Raw genomic sequence first — 13514 nt, forward strand, 5'->3', positions numbered from 1 at the left:
TGCTGGTGTCAAATTGATGCCCGGGAAGGTACTGAAAATTTGGCGCCGATGCGCGCCGACGTTTTCTTGCTATTAAAGGTAGTGTGCCAGCTTTCTTGGACCACATGGAGTTAACGACCCGGATAAGGAGAACCGGATTTTTAGAACTTATCCATACCTTCAAAACTTATGGAAACGTCTTAAATTCTTCAAATTTTGAGTACCCCAGTGCGAAATTCGCCCCGACGGGTTGTCGGTCGTACCCCAACCACATTTCACACCACTATGAACAATAAATGCACACACTAAAATCGCTATTACCGATAGGCTCATCCAATCAAGTTTCGATAAACCCGTTCATCATCATCTCCTGCGGTTTCGAACACGCCTGCTAGGTGGCTTCTGATGCTCGTCGAGGTCGGAATTTCCAAATACGCGTGGTGCGTCGGGCCGCGCGCTCTGACTTCGGCCAAGAAAAATGCGTCAGCTGATCATTGTCATTTCTGCCACTTGCGTGTGGTGTAATGGGGTCATAACTTAAGAGACGGCTGTTTCATATCAATTATTTTACATAAAATCATATTTCAAACCACAAATTAATGTTCGACAGCCAAATTTAAGAAACAATACCAATACAGGCTTACAGTTTAAGGCTCGACATTGTGTTGTCTACGATTAGACAGCTGATAACTCATTCCCGTACGTCGTATGGTCGTAACACTATAATGACCTTTGCTTATTGTCACAAGTGCGCCGCATTCGCGATTGTTGCCCGACGCCTGTTTGCAGGTGAGCCCACTACAGTTGTTATACATATCTAAAAACCGATAAACTTTTAGGCGAAAAAGGCACTATTCCAGGCCCATTTTTGATTTTTTTTTGCGATATTAGGTAAAAACAGAAGCTTCTTATCCTAGGAAAAATAAAACGGGAAATCTTTCAAAGGTGGCACACTACCTTTAAGGAAAACCCACAGGGGGAGGGGCATATTGCCCCCTCCCCAACGGGGCGAGGGTAAACCTTGTCTTAAACACTAAAATCGTATTATCTTAATCCTCCCGTTGCCCGAAATTTCACGATCGGAAGGAGGGTCGGTGCCTGCGCAAGAAGCTCTGCTAAGCGTGGTCTGTGACTCTGAATGCTTGTAATCTTATAGGTATTCGAGCAAAATTTAAAAATAAAAGGCAAACGCAAAACTTTGTGTGCCAACTACAAATGCTTGTTTCTTCCACAATCGGTGGACGATTAAGACAACGGTGAGCCCAATTTTAGGGGTGAAACCTCGTGCTTCTTGCTGCTTTGATTTATCAGTGACCGATATCATAGCCTTCGAGTTATTCTCAATAAATCGAATCGTTTCATGTACCTATCTGGATCTGGAACTGGTCTGACGAGTGGTCACAGTTGCCGGGTGTCCCGATTTCCCTACTTTTGCCGTCGCCGGTGGGGGCGCAGAGACGCTGTCCGCGCTGCTGACCAGTAGCGGTGCCGGTGACAGTCGGTTCTCGAAAGGTCCAGGGGCCGGCGGACGCACCGGTGCAGGTGTCGGCCGGGAGTAGGTCGTGCCGCTGCTGCCGCTGAGAGCTGGGCTGGCCCGCCCAACAGACTGCAAATGCATGTGCCACTCGGTGCGGCCGACAGACCCGCCCCAGATGCCAAAACGGGGCGTGACGAGAGGGTAACACGGTCATTGCGGGGCCATGGTCGACTACTAAGCGAATACCGGCCTACTGAATATAGCGGGGTTTTAGGATTATCAGTCCGACCAATCTCTGCCATTTGTTTATCGATGGCAAAGTAGCTCTGTGTCACACCTCAAGTTGCCTTTGCCCTTTACGATGTGTTTCTGCATTAACCCTCGCCGACACAGGCCATTTTGCGTCCTTCGACGGCACAAGGCCAGGTCACCAGGTCACTTGAAGTGACCTCACCTCATAAAAAGTTTCAATGTCTGCCATAGCTACACCGAGTGACTGATCGCTTTGAAACTTTCAGCGATTGCTAAGAGGAATAGCATGTACAAAATGTATATATCCGAATTTTGATGACCTAAGGTCAGGTCAGTTTTGCGACCTCCCCATGATAAGTCAATGGGAGAAAACTGAAATGCGCCGCTTTTGGACGAAAGCTATTATAAACACTCCCAAACACTGAATTACAAGTAACTTAGACACACTGAACATGAAAATGGTGTCTGTGACCAGTGTTTATGCCCGTGAGATCATCTCAGGTCACGAATGTTATCTATGTTTTTCGCAAATAACTTTTGATAGAGGTATGCTAGAGCGATGAAAACGCCTTAGATGTGTTCAGCTCGACAATACGGATCGACTGATATGCAACATGATCATTTTCGGTCAGGTCATGGCCTTGATCTGAAGTCAAATTTGCAAGTTGACCTTTTAAGGTCAAATTATAGTTCATTCGATTCGTATTGACGAGAGGAACACGATGCCGGTAAAAGTAACCTCGTGCAATGCTTGTGTCAAGAGTTATTGCAGAAAAAACTGTTTCCGAAAAATTGGCTATTTTGGCAGTTTTTACCCCCTGTAGGCAAAACTGTTGACGTTAGGTCAAATCTGAGAGAATTATTCAGAAAAGGCGTAATAGGGCTATCGAATGCGCTTTTCTGCGGCGCTGTAGCTCTATTGGTTCCCGAGCTTTTCATTGGCTTCTTGGAAATTGTTGACATTCGACCTGAAAATCGGCGAAATTTTGCCTTCAATGGCCTCGGGTGACCTGACCAAAAAAGCGACTAAAGTGATTTCGTCATTATTTTTGGCGCTTTTTCGAACGCCGCCTTCCGCGTATCGCTATGTGGCCCAGGAGCCGAGTTAGAAGGTGGGGGGTCTTCAAACACCCCCCCCGCAGGGCGTGGAAATCCAGGACCCCCAGTGGGGCGTGGGTTAAAACGTGGCACAACGGTAATTATACGAGTACATTCGGAATCCTAGGCATTTTGAAAGTACAGGAAATGAATTGTGGATCAGTGTTGACTTAACCCGCGCCGTGCTGGGCGTTTTCACGCCCCCTCCCCCAAGGTTTTTCGCGAATATCTATAAAAAAAACGGCGGTGCCCAGCGCCGCCGTTTTTGGTATATCTGCTCATCACCTATTCCGCATATGTTGTTAAAATTTCAGACCCGTTTCGTTCAAGGTCAAGTCACCAGGTCACGTCAAGTGGCCTTACCTTGACCTCCGAACAAGTTCAAAGGCTCCCTTGCAGCTGCAGCTTTATCTATTGGCGTCTTCTTTTCAGTAACTGCGCTTTAAGAAATCGCCAGTCAAAGCCATCCGTTCAGATTGGTAAAACCACACATTACTTTAGCGGTGGACTGTACTTAGCTCTGAGAAGCGTTAGGTAGGTAGTAGGTAGGTACAGCCCACCGCTAAAGTAATGTAGGGTTTTACCAATCTCAACGGTTGGCTTTGACTGGCGATTGTTTAATGCGGAGTGATCGAAAAGAAGATGTCAATAGCTAAAGTTGCAGCTGCAAGGGTGACGAATGACGATACATATAAGGGACGCCGGTGAAAACAGGGCGCCGGAGGGCATACTAGTCACGTGACATTTGAAACTTCTCCCCCTATGTGGGCCTTCTATATGCCAAACGTCACGTGTAAATTTCACGAACCTTGATCAAATCGCCCCAGGCGCCCTGTTTTCACCGTCGTCCCATATAAGCTACATTCAAAGTTTCATTGTAGTCTGGTTAAAGGAAACAGTTCACTTTCCTGAAATGAGTATTTTGCTATGGATTTATGATTTTTTTATGCTCAAAATGATCAGAAAATAAAATAAAACTTTTTTTGTAAAAACAATTATTTTCTATATTTTAATATAGGACGAACTATATTTAATGTAAAATCATGTTTGACGCGGAAGCTTATTACGCGTTGACCAATCATATTGCGTAGTTCAAACCTATGCATGCTGCATTGGCTGTAAGCAGCATGCTGATTGGCTGACGATGACGTGGCTGCATTCCTGTGCAAGGCACACATTCCTCTGCAAGGCACTCTTTTCGGAACGAGAAATGGAATATCTTCGTCTAGGGTGATCGTTGAGCCGTAAAAGCTCCTGATTTGTGCTAGTCTCAGCTCAAGCTACGAAACTGCTATTCCAGTTCGAAACCCCATGTTAAAAGTGAACTATTTCCTTTAATCGTTCCTAAGCTTCAGAAGCAGAACATACCCATGACTGAAACCGCACATTACTCCTGCTGTGGACTGTACCTGTTGCCTGCAACTTAATTCCTAGATTGGGTTTTGATGGGCTTTAGTGTCAATCAAAGGCAAGCTCAGCTGATATCGGTGAGACTGTGAAAGGTCCTCAGACGTTTGTGTTTAGTGTCAAAACTGTTGGGAATTCATCGGCGGCGCTGGTGGTGCTATATTATGCATATACAGTTACACTGAGCCTACATTTACACTTGAACAGTTAGTCCGTAAGCGTACACATGTTGCATGCAAATATTCTCCGAGCGAGAGCTGCTTGGCGCTTGCGAAAATAATAATTAGCATCAATTTAAATTACGATGACCACGGTACGACTGAGAGGTGTTTTTCGTTAACCCCGCACTCCTTGTATCGAGAATGATTAAGTGCAATGTATTTTGTTACATGAATGTTATCTGTTATTGCTGTCAGAGTTAATGATTACATTGAACACATAACATTTAATCAGCTATACCTACCCATGTGGTTTTCAGCTAAGGTTTATTTGTTTGTCGCTCGCCGCACCAATTTCAGAGCGTAAAATAATTAACGGCCAACGTAGGAATGGTAAAAAAGAACGTTGCTTTCATTCTGGCCAATAGGTAGGACTTCCAACATCTCTGATGGCCAACACAGTTCGAATTTTGTGGCTTCTCATCCGACACCGTAGTTCGTGAACTAATAGGGCTAGTATAATATGACAGATTCGGTAGCTCATTTAACCCTATTAGTGGCAGGCTCCTGGCTACCCCCTATTAGTGGCAGGGGGGGGGGGCTGTTTACGACCCCCCCTTGATATCTCGAGATCTAACGGGTCGATTTTCAAAATTCAAACGGCATTCGATTTCGCTCAACGAGATCTACATTTCTAAAAAAAAAATAAAATTGAAAAATGTCAATAGGGGGGTAGAGGGGGGTAAAAACGGGCAAATTACGCCGATTGTGGATTGCTCTTGATCGTCAATACATACATACATACATACAATTGCAGATACATTTTAGACTGTTTATCACGGCCAGGTTTCTGAACCAATCTTAACGCAACTTTTGCCGATCGATAGAGAATGAACCAGGAATTCACATGGATCCTAAAAATATGCATTTTCAAAAATCATAGGCGGATACAGATCATTGAGATTGGGGGTACACAAAAGTATAGTAAATAAGGTTTTTGTTGGTACTGTTTCTAAAAAGGGTGGCAATGGTCTTGTTATGTTACAATTTTCTTATGAGAGAACGACTAAAATTGTATTGGTCATGCATAGGCGGTGTCAGGGCACCTATGTTGGGAGGAAAAAAATAACCCCCCTTTTTGGACGCCTGGATCCGCCTGTTATAGCAAAAACGTGTCAAAAGAGGATGCACAATAACTTTGTATATGTTATCACATGATACCTTTCATTCACTGTTCGTAAAACTGGTGCAGCATCGTGATCTTCGCCCAAATGACTCGCTTCACGAATAGGACCCCCCAATTCCCAGTGCTCTGGAGCCGCCCCTGGTAAAGTTATGAACTTGAAATTTTCAGGGAATGTGCCCAATTTAGTTTAAGGAAAAGTCAGAAAATTTGAGCATCGTAGCTTCAGCGGTTTTGGAGATATTCCCGAAAAACCTGAGGGGTGGATAAAAACAACCCCCCCCCCCCTGCCACTAATAGGGTTAACGACCTTCCCGTAGTATGTCGATGGATCTGACTTCAGGACAACCGATTGGCCTGTTGACTGGCGCTATTTTTGGCACCCTGCTGTGTCGTAAGTGTGCGTTTCGGGGAGTCTGACCGGAGGCGCGTGTCTGTTTGTGGGCAGATTCTGGTGTGGCACACGCAGACCAAGCAGCCGCGCGTGCCGTTCACCCAGGTGGACCCGGACAAGTACCGCGGCACCAACATGGAGGCGCTGCGGCGCATCGTCAACCCCAGGTGATGGTGGCGCGGGCGGGCCCGGCCGCCCGCACCGGAGCGCTCCGGCCGGCGCCGGGGTCGCGCCGGGTGATGTGACGCCGGCGCCGCGCTCGAACCGCAGCACGGACAGCCGCGGCAGATGGGCGCGGCTGACTGCCGCCGTCCCGTTTGGACGCGCTGCAGGGTGACGGGACCGGACGGACGGGGTGGCCCCGACTGCGGAAATGACGCCTCATTGCTGAGCCGCCACTCCGCCACACCAAACTCCACATTTCTGCAACGTCGCTGCTTCCCGTTAGCATGTTTAAAGTCGTAACCGTGCCCACCCATGGCCTTCAGCTGCGCGAGGGCGACGGCTTCCGTGGACCCCTTTCTGCGTTAGCAGAACACTGGCGGGTCACTGGGGGTGCGGGCGGGCCACTGGGTTGTAGAGGGCTTTTATCCCCTCCAGCTGCTAGGGCTTAGTTGCGTGACCAGTGCACCTGTGAGCATTTATTTTTGTACCAAACCATAGCTACCATGGCGCTGCAACGAGTGTTGCAGGACATGAACCTTGCCGCGGTGGGCCGAAGGTAGGCTGAATTCATGTATGGTTGGTCTGATAGTGCATATGCTGTTATATTTGCCGGACTTAGGCTTGGTTCAGATTCCAGAAAGGATGTGTGCTCGTATGCATAAGGTTTTGCACACATGCTGTGTGCTTGTGATATTTTATGAGCCATTTTCCTTGCAGGTGATGATGCCGGCCCCATTTTATGCAGGATTGTGTATCTGAGAAAGTATCCCGGTTCAACTTTGGGGCCATATAATCGGACCTGCGTGTCACAAGTGTAGGGCGGCATGGACTGTTCCCTCAGGTGCTTTTACGAGTAATGCATATTACGAGAGGAGTTTGCTTTGGGCATTGGCCGCAGCTCCGCTTGTAACGCTAATTTGCTTTCCACATGCGCCAGGGGTAGGCAGTTGTAAGTGGAACTCTACATATGATGGTTATTGATCAGCTCCTTCAATGTCTGGAAAACAAGAGCTCATGGCGCCTATTCAGTTAGCTTCATTATTTTTTGGATATGTCGAGACTTTAATGACCGGAAGCAACAAGAACATTTTTGAAATGTTATCGATCCTATCAACCAACTCCGAAGATGATGATAATGAGTAGACATAAGCGGCAATGATATAACTACGTTTAACTGGCTTGTTAAGGAGCACAAAGCTAAGCATGCACCTTTTGAAGTATTTTGCCAAGGATGATTTCATCAGCTAGGCATTGATGCGACAACTTCCTCCCATTTTATTCAGAGACTAAACTCAAATATCTCAGGGGATGTTTTTGGTCAAAGAGGCTTGTAAAACTGAGGCCGTGAGGCTGCGCAGCTGGTAGGACATTATCTGATTTTGTGCGCTACTGTGAAATGTGCTTAACCTTTGAAGTGCATGGTGCAGCGATGTATTTTTACGGACGTCTGTGACTGGTTTGGTGGGATTACAGACGTGCAGTACGTCAGCTGACCTATCGCCAGCGAGTGGGTGCACGCTACGCAGTCAGATTGCCTCCTCAATCGAGACTGAAAAAGTCCAGCCCGCCAGCCTGACAACGCACTCGCACGTGCACGCGGCCTTGATCTGCCTTTCAGGCGCTCTTTTGGTATTCCTTTTCTTCGCTCGGGCCTTACGCTTCTTTTTTAGCAAATGATGAGAGCAGGTCACTGTTTTTAACCGAAAGTTTGTGTTCAATAGCTAAAGACACTATTCGTTATGTTTTTAATTGAAAAACAAACCTCAGTTCCCGGGCAATTTTCAAGCCTTATTTATTGCATGTTAATTACTTGCTGAAACTGAACCACTCATCGATAATGTGCAAAGTATGTATAGACTTTTATCCACTAAAATGTATAGGTACTGTTCGTTAATTCGAGCCTAATCTGATTCATCGGAGGGCGACCCGATTTGTTTCGTGATGCACATTAGCTTTGTGGGCCGAGGCGCCTCACAGATACTTAAGTAGCATTTGATTAAGATGTTCATCCCTGTTATGGTAGGGGAAAGTGGGTGTATTGCGCCCTCCTAACCAATTGCGCCCACCATTCCCACGGATTCAATGGCATGTTTAGAACTTTGTGTTCGAAAACATTATTTTCACCACTGTATTGTTCATTTTATGGCCCAAACACTCCGATGAAGCCAATCAGCAAGGCTCATTACGCCATCAAAGATGTTATGGCGTTTTCTTAACTTTTTTGCAGTATTTTGAACCGTTGGCTATAAAAATTTGCGATATTTGTGTGATTTTCAGAGTGATATTTAGAAAGAAAAACCCTTTTTTCATTGTATTTCACTGAAACCGTAAACTTCCTGCAACATCTTTATGATAACTTCTATGCTTTTATTAAAAAGTACCTCAATTTTAATTGCGCCCATGGCAATTGCGCCAGGGAGGCGCAAATAGAATGATGGTGTAGCCATTGTATCACGACAGTATGAATGCATCATTAACTGATTGCAATAAAGAAGGAGTTTAATGTCAGGCAGGGGAGCAGCCCGCTGTCGTCAGTCCGCAAATTATTTCTATCGTCAAACTTATAATGCAGCTGCCATTTAGGCTACGACTTGTGATGTAATTGACAAAATACGACATTTTCAACATGGACTCAGGCGTGAGAAGTGAGAGCTATGATAAAAAAGTAAAAACTGATGCCATTAAGTTGTCAAAACGATAAAAATCATTAATTTTGAGAGAAACGAGTGAAAATTTAACTCAATAGGGGCATACGTTCACATATATCTAGTCGGTTACAGTAAACGTTTTCGTTGCACTTTTACAAGCGTACGGACACATGTAAAGTTATCTACCTGGGCAAAAAACATCGCGATACATATCTACATTTATTATTTATCCAGCCTGAATAACAAAATAAATGTTTAGGTAAGCCGCAATGACATTAGACTGCCGGGGTGTATGCATTCCGTCTCATTCACTTAGCCATGTTAAAGTTTAGGGCGCAATTGGGTTCTAATTGCGCCATCCCCCTGGCACAATTTACAGCAGTTGTTGGCAAATGCGCCCTTTTGCATGTTTCTGAAAAAGCAGCTGTCAGAAGCAAACGAAACATTCTTTATTGATCGGGAGGCTCTTAAATCGTAGCCAATGAGCTCCTCTTTGAAATGGTTACCAGTACATGCTTATATCTCCAGCGGTTTTCTTACAATTAGCGTTTTTCCTTAAGGTGGCGCAATTCACCCTCCTTCCCCTATGTATTGACGGAATCAACCACGCCTGGAAATTGAGATTTGGCAGTGAGCACCGCGCGTCGACACACGGTCGCGCACTTCCGTATGTAACTGTACACTCGTCGTATCGACACTGACAGTGGGTGTTTGAGATCTTCGCGTCGCTGTGTGTGTGTGTCGTGTCAGGTTACTGTTTTGTACGACGCTTGTCGCGGGCCTGCAGCAGGTCTCCACTGCAGGAATGCGTGTCTGGGCGCGTGTTTTGCTGTAAATCTGCGCTGTCCTGCGTCCTTGTGATAGCTCTGCCTGTCCGAGTCCTGTGTTGGCGTGTGACACCTGCCCGTCTGACCGGCTGCCGCTGTTGACAGCTGCTGCCGCCGGCCCCGCACCCAGCCTGCGTCCTCGGCCGCGCCTCGGTCCGCCGCCGGCCGCCCCACACTCTCCGGATCCTCATCCTCGGCCAACGGCACCGGGCCACCGACTGTCGCCAACGCCACCGCGCAGGGACGCGCCCGGGGCGGCGCCCCCGCCGCCACGCCCTCGGCCGCCGGCCGCCGCCGGCCGACAAAGGCCGTAAATGGCAGCGGCACAGCCGTAACATCCGCTTCCGGCAATACCAGCCAGCTCATGTCGAATGTTGGAGCCACGAGGCGCCGCGGGTGGGACGGCGGAGCTGCCTCGCGGGGCCGACTCGGCTCGGGGGCCGGCTCGCTCCGCGGGAAGTCGCGCGCTGATGTAAAACCCTCCGTAAAACCCGCAAACCCCCCAGTCTCTCGGCGTCCAATTGGCCGCCGTCGTCCGACGGTGAGGTCGAACCGTCCTCTGTCCCCGCCAGCTCAGCTAAAATCAAATCGCTCTGCCTCGCAGTCTCAACTATTCCGGCTTCGTCCCAAATACGCAAAGTCTAAAGCCGCCGAGTTCAAAGGCATCCAGTCCATATACCCTCAGTTCAAATACCTCCAGTCCAATGGCGTCCAGTCCCGAAACGCCAAATCCGAAAACGACCAGTCTGATGGCGTCCAGCCTAGATACGCCCAACCCAAAGGCAGCCAATCCAAAAACGTCCAGTCCAGTGGCGTTCAGCCCAGATACGTCCAACCTAAAAACGTCCAGTCCAATGGCATCCAGTCCAAATACGCCCAGTCCAGATACGCCCAATCTAAAAATGCCCAGTTTGATGGCGTCCAGTCCGGATACGCCCAAACTCAGCATCCCGAGCCCCGTCTGAATGCCCTTTCACTGGCGCCCGTCCTGTCCCACTCCCAGAGTGGAATGACGTCCCCGTCAGGACGTGTGATATCTACCCCTGAATCTGGATCTCATTCGGCTCAGCCTTCTTCTGCTCCCCGCAACTCATCAGTCTTCCCCACACCTTTCCCGTCGTTTCTTCAACATTCCTCCTTCCCGTCTCATGTTTCCTTTTCGGCTTCTCTGCCCCAGTCCTCCGTCTCAACTCATTCCAATGTCTCCCTGCGTCGATATAACCTTTCCTCTTCTCACACTCCCCTTTCCTCGTCTCAAACTCCCCTCTCCCAGTCTCAGACTCCCTTCTCCCCGTCTCAAACTCCCCTCTCCCCGTCTAAGGCTCCATTCCTCCCGTCTCAGAATCTCCGTTCTCCGTCTAAGACTCCTCTTTCGCCGTCTTTAACTTCTTTCTCCCCGTCGCAGTCTCCTATCTCCAAGTTTCAGTCCCCTCCTTCGCCGTCTCGGACTGCCGTCTCCCCGTTGGGAGCCTCCCTCTCCCCGCCCTCCCCTGCGCTCCCGGAGCCACTCAGTCGGGGAGGGCGGCCCGCCGGGGCGGGGCAGACGCCGTAGCTCCGCCCCACCTCTGGCCGACCGCTCCAGGGTGGTGGGAATGGGTTCTTCTCTCGCGACGCACAGCGCTAGTTGGCCGGTGCTGTGACGCCAAACTGGGGACGCACGGCACGGCAGGACAAGGGGACGGCCGGCCGGTCAGTCGATGGAACCAGTGCTGCCAGCCATCACGGCCCCTGCTACGAGTGTCGGATTCCGTGCCAGGGATATGTTTAGAGAGGCGATAACTGTACGAAGGGGAATGGGGTGTTTCCAATGTGCGGGTTGACTGAATTCAAAAGCATTATTGAGATATGTGAAATACATTTCGTTGGTTGTGTCTCTGGATTTTCATGTGCGGTGCGGTGCGTCCAAAAAATTCGGAATCACAGGCACAGTAGTGTGTTAGAACTTCCCGCAAGTCGATAACTGCAAGGAGAGGGGAGTATCGAGGGAGAAGCTTGAGCTCCTTAACCCGCGCCCGGCTGGGGGGTCCTGGATTTCCACGCCCTGCTGGGGGGGGGGGGTGTTTGAACACCCCCGCCTTCTAACTCGGGCTCCTGGGCCACGTAGCGATACGCAGAAGGCGGCGTTCGAAAGAGGGCCAAAATAATGACGAAATCACTTCGGTCACTTTTTTGGTCAGGTCAAAAGTCAGGTCACCAGAGGTCATTTAAGGCAAAATTTCGCCGATTTTCAGGTCGAATGTCGACAATTTCCAGGAAGCCAACGCATAACTCGGGAACCAATAAAGCTACAGCGCCGCGGAAAAGCGCATTCGATAGCCCTATTAACGCCCTTTCTGAGTAATTCTCTCAGATTTGACCTAACGTTAACGGTTTTGCCTGCAGCGGGCAAAAACTGCAAAAATAGCAGATTTTTTTTCGGAAACAGATTTTCTGCAATAACTTTTGAGCCAAGCCTTGTACGAGCTTACTTTTACCGGCATCGTGTTCCTCTCGTCAAGACGCATCGAATGAACTATAATTTGACCTTGAAAAGTCAACTTGAAAATTTGACCTCGGGTCAAGGTCATGACCTGACCGGAAAGGGTCATGTTGCATATCAGTCGCCCCGTATCGTCGAGCTGAACACATCTAAGGCGTTTTCACCGCTCTAGCATGCCTCTATCAAAAGTTATTTGCGAAAAACTGTTAGACACCATTCGTGACCTGAGATGACCTCAGGGGCATAAATAGGGGGTCACGGACACCATTTTCATGTTCAGTGTGTCTAAACCACTTGTAATTCAGTGTTTGGGAGTGTTTATAATGTCTTTCGTCCAAAAGAGGCGCATTTCAATTTTCTCCTGTTGACTTATAATGGGGAGGTCGCAAAATTGACCTGACCTTAGGTCACCGATATCGAAATTCCGAGATATACATTTGATAGATACTGTTACCCTTATCAATCGCTGAAAGTTTCAAAGCGATCGGTCACTCGGTGTAGCCATGGCAGACATTGAAACTTTTTATGAGGTGAGGTCACTTCAAGTGACCTGGTGACCTGACCTTGAATGACCTTGGTCTGAAATTTTCACAACATGTGTAGAATTGATGTATGATAAGGTGTACCAAAAAACCACAAGGGGGTGTTCAAACACCCCCCCCCCCCAGCAGGGCGCGGGTTAATGGTTAACTCATCTATTCTCCAATATTGAAGCATCGAATCTCGCCCAAAAACGGTCCAGCCAATAACATCTCATGCGGTCAGTAGGTTGCTTTCTTCAAGCAGTCGATCAATTGTTTGAACTAGGGGTTCGATGTGAATTGAATACGTTACCGTCAGTCTCCATGGCCTCCACGCCACTGCAGACAGTGTTTACAGCAAACCCTCCCTCGCCTGCGCTCCGCCGTGGAGAGGGGAGGATGAGGACGGGGGTGGGGCGGACTATCGGCTCTACTGGGGGTACTCGTGAATAATGCGTCAGCGTGGGGCCGACCGGCGTGCGCTATCGACCCCGCCGCGATGCGTCACCGACCGGACAGCAGCCGTGCGTGCCGACTCTGATATGCCAGCCGACCTGTGTACCTGTAGGGGCCCGCGGGTCGGTACCGACTTGTTTGTTTTGTTGGGTCTGATTAGATCATTTTAAATCCGGACGGCTAACACGATTTAGGGGGTGACTAGGCCGTCTGTCTGTCCTAATTGTCTGGGCGGCCGTCCCCTAGTGGTGTCAGTTTCAGAAAATGCATGTCCAATGTCTGTCCAATGTCCAATACTTACGTCGACTGTCCGTCCACAAATGTCCAAGCCAGCAATTCATCCAAGGATGTCCGAAACCTACGCATTACCCAATAGTTTACACTCTACAATGTTATTTTATTTGCTTTAAATGTATATTACTAGCTCACATGTGTTAATCATATCGAAAGCAGAGCTTTCTTTTCACCAA

The 13514-nt window shown here is 48.4% G+C and overlaps 1 protein-coding gene across 3 annotated transcripts in view; it reads left to right on the top strand.

Moving 5' to 3' along the window:
- LOC122377779 (DNA-directed RNA polymerase II subunit RPB1-like) overlaps positions 1-11459 on the top strand; it is a 31669-nt gene extending 20210 nt beyond the window's left edge. For all 3 annotated transcript variants that reach the window (XM_043358192.1, XM_043358189.1, XM_043358191.1), the window contains 2 exons: positions 6003-6115; positions 9694-11459. In XM_043358192.1, coding sequence (XP_043214127.1) covers positions 6003-6115; positions 9694-11140 — 1560 coding nt within the window. In that variant the 3' untranslated portion in view covers positions 11141-11459. The remainder of the gene's footprint in view (positions 1-6002; positions 6116-9693) is intronic.
- The last annotated feature ends 2055 nt before the right edge of the window (positions 11460-13514 follow it).

The sequence above is a fragment of the Amphibalanus amphitrite genome, unplaced genomic scaffold (assembly GCF_019059575.1).
Source record: "Amphibalanus amphitrite isolate SeventyFive unplaced genomic scaffold, NRLGWU_Aamphi_draft 000050F_arrow, whole genome shotgun sequence".
Lineage (NCBI taxonomy): Eukaryota > Metazoa > Arthropoda > Thecostraca > Balanomorpha > Balanidae > Amphibalanus > Amphibalanus amphitrite.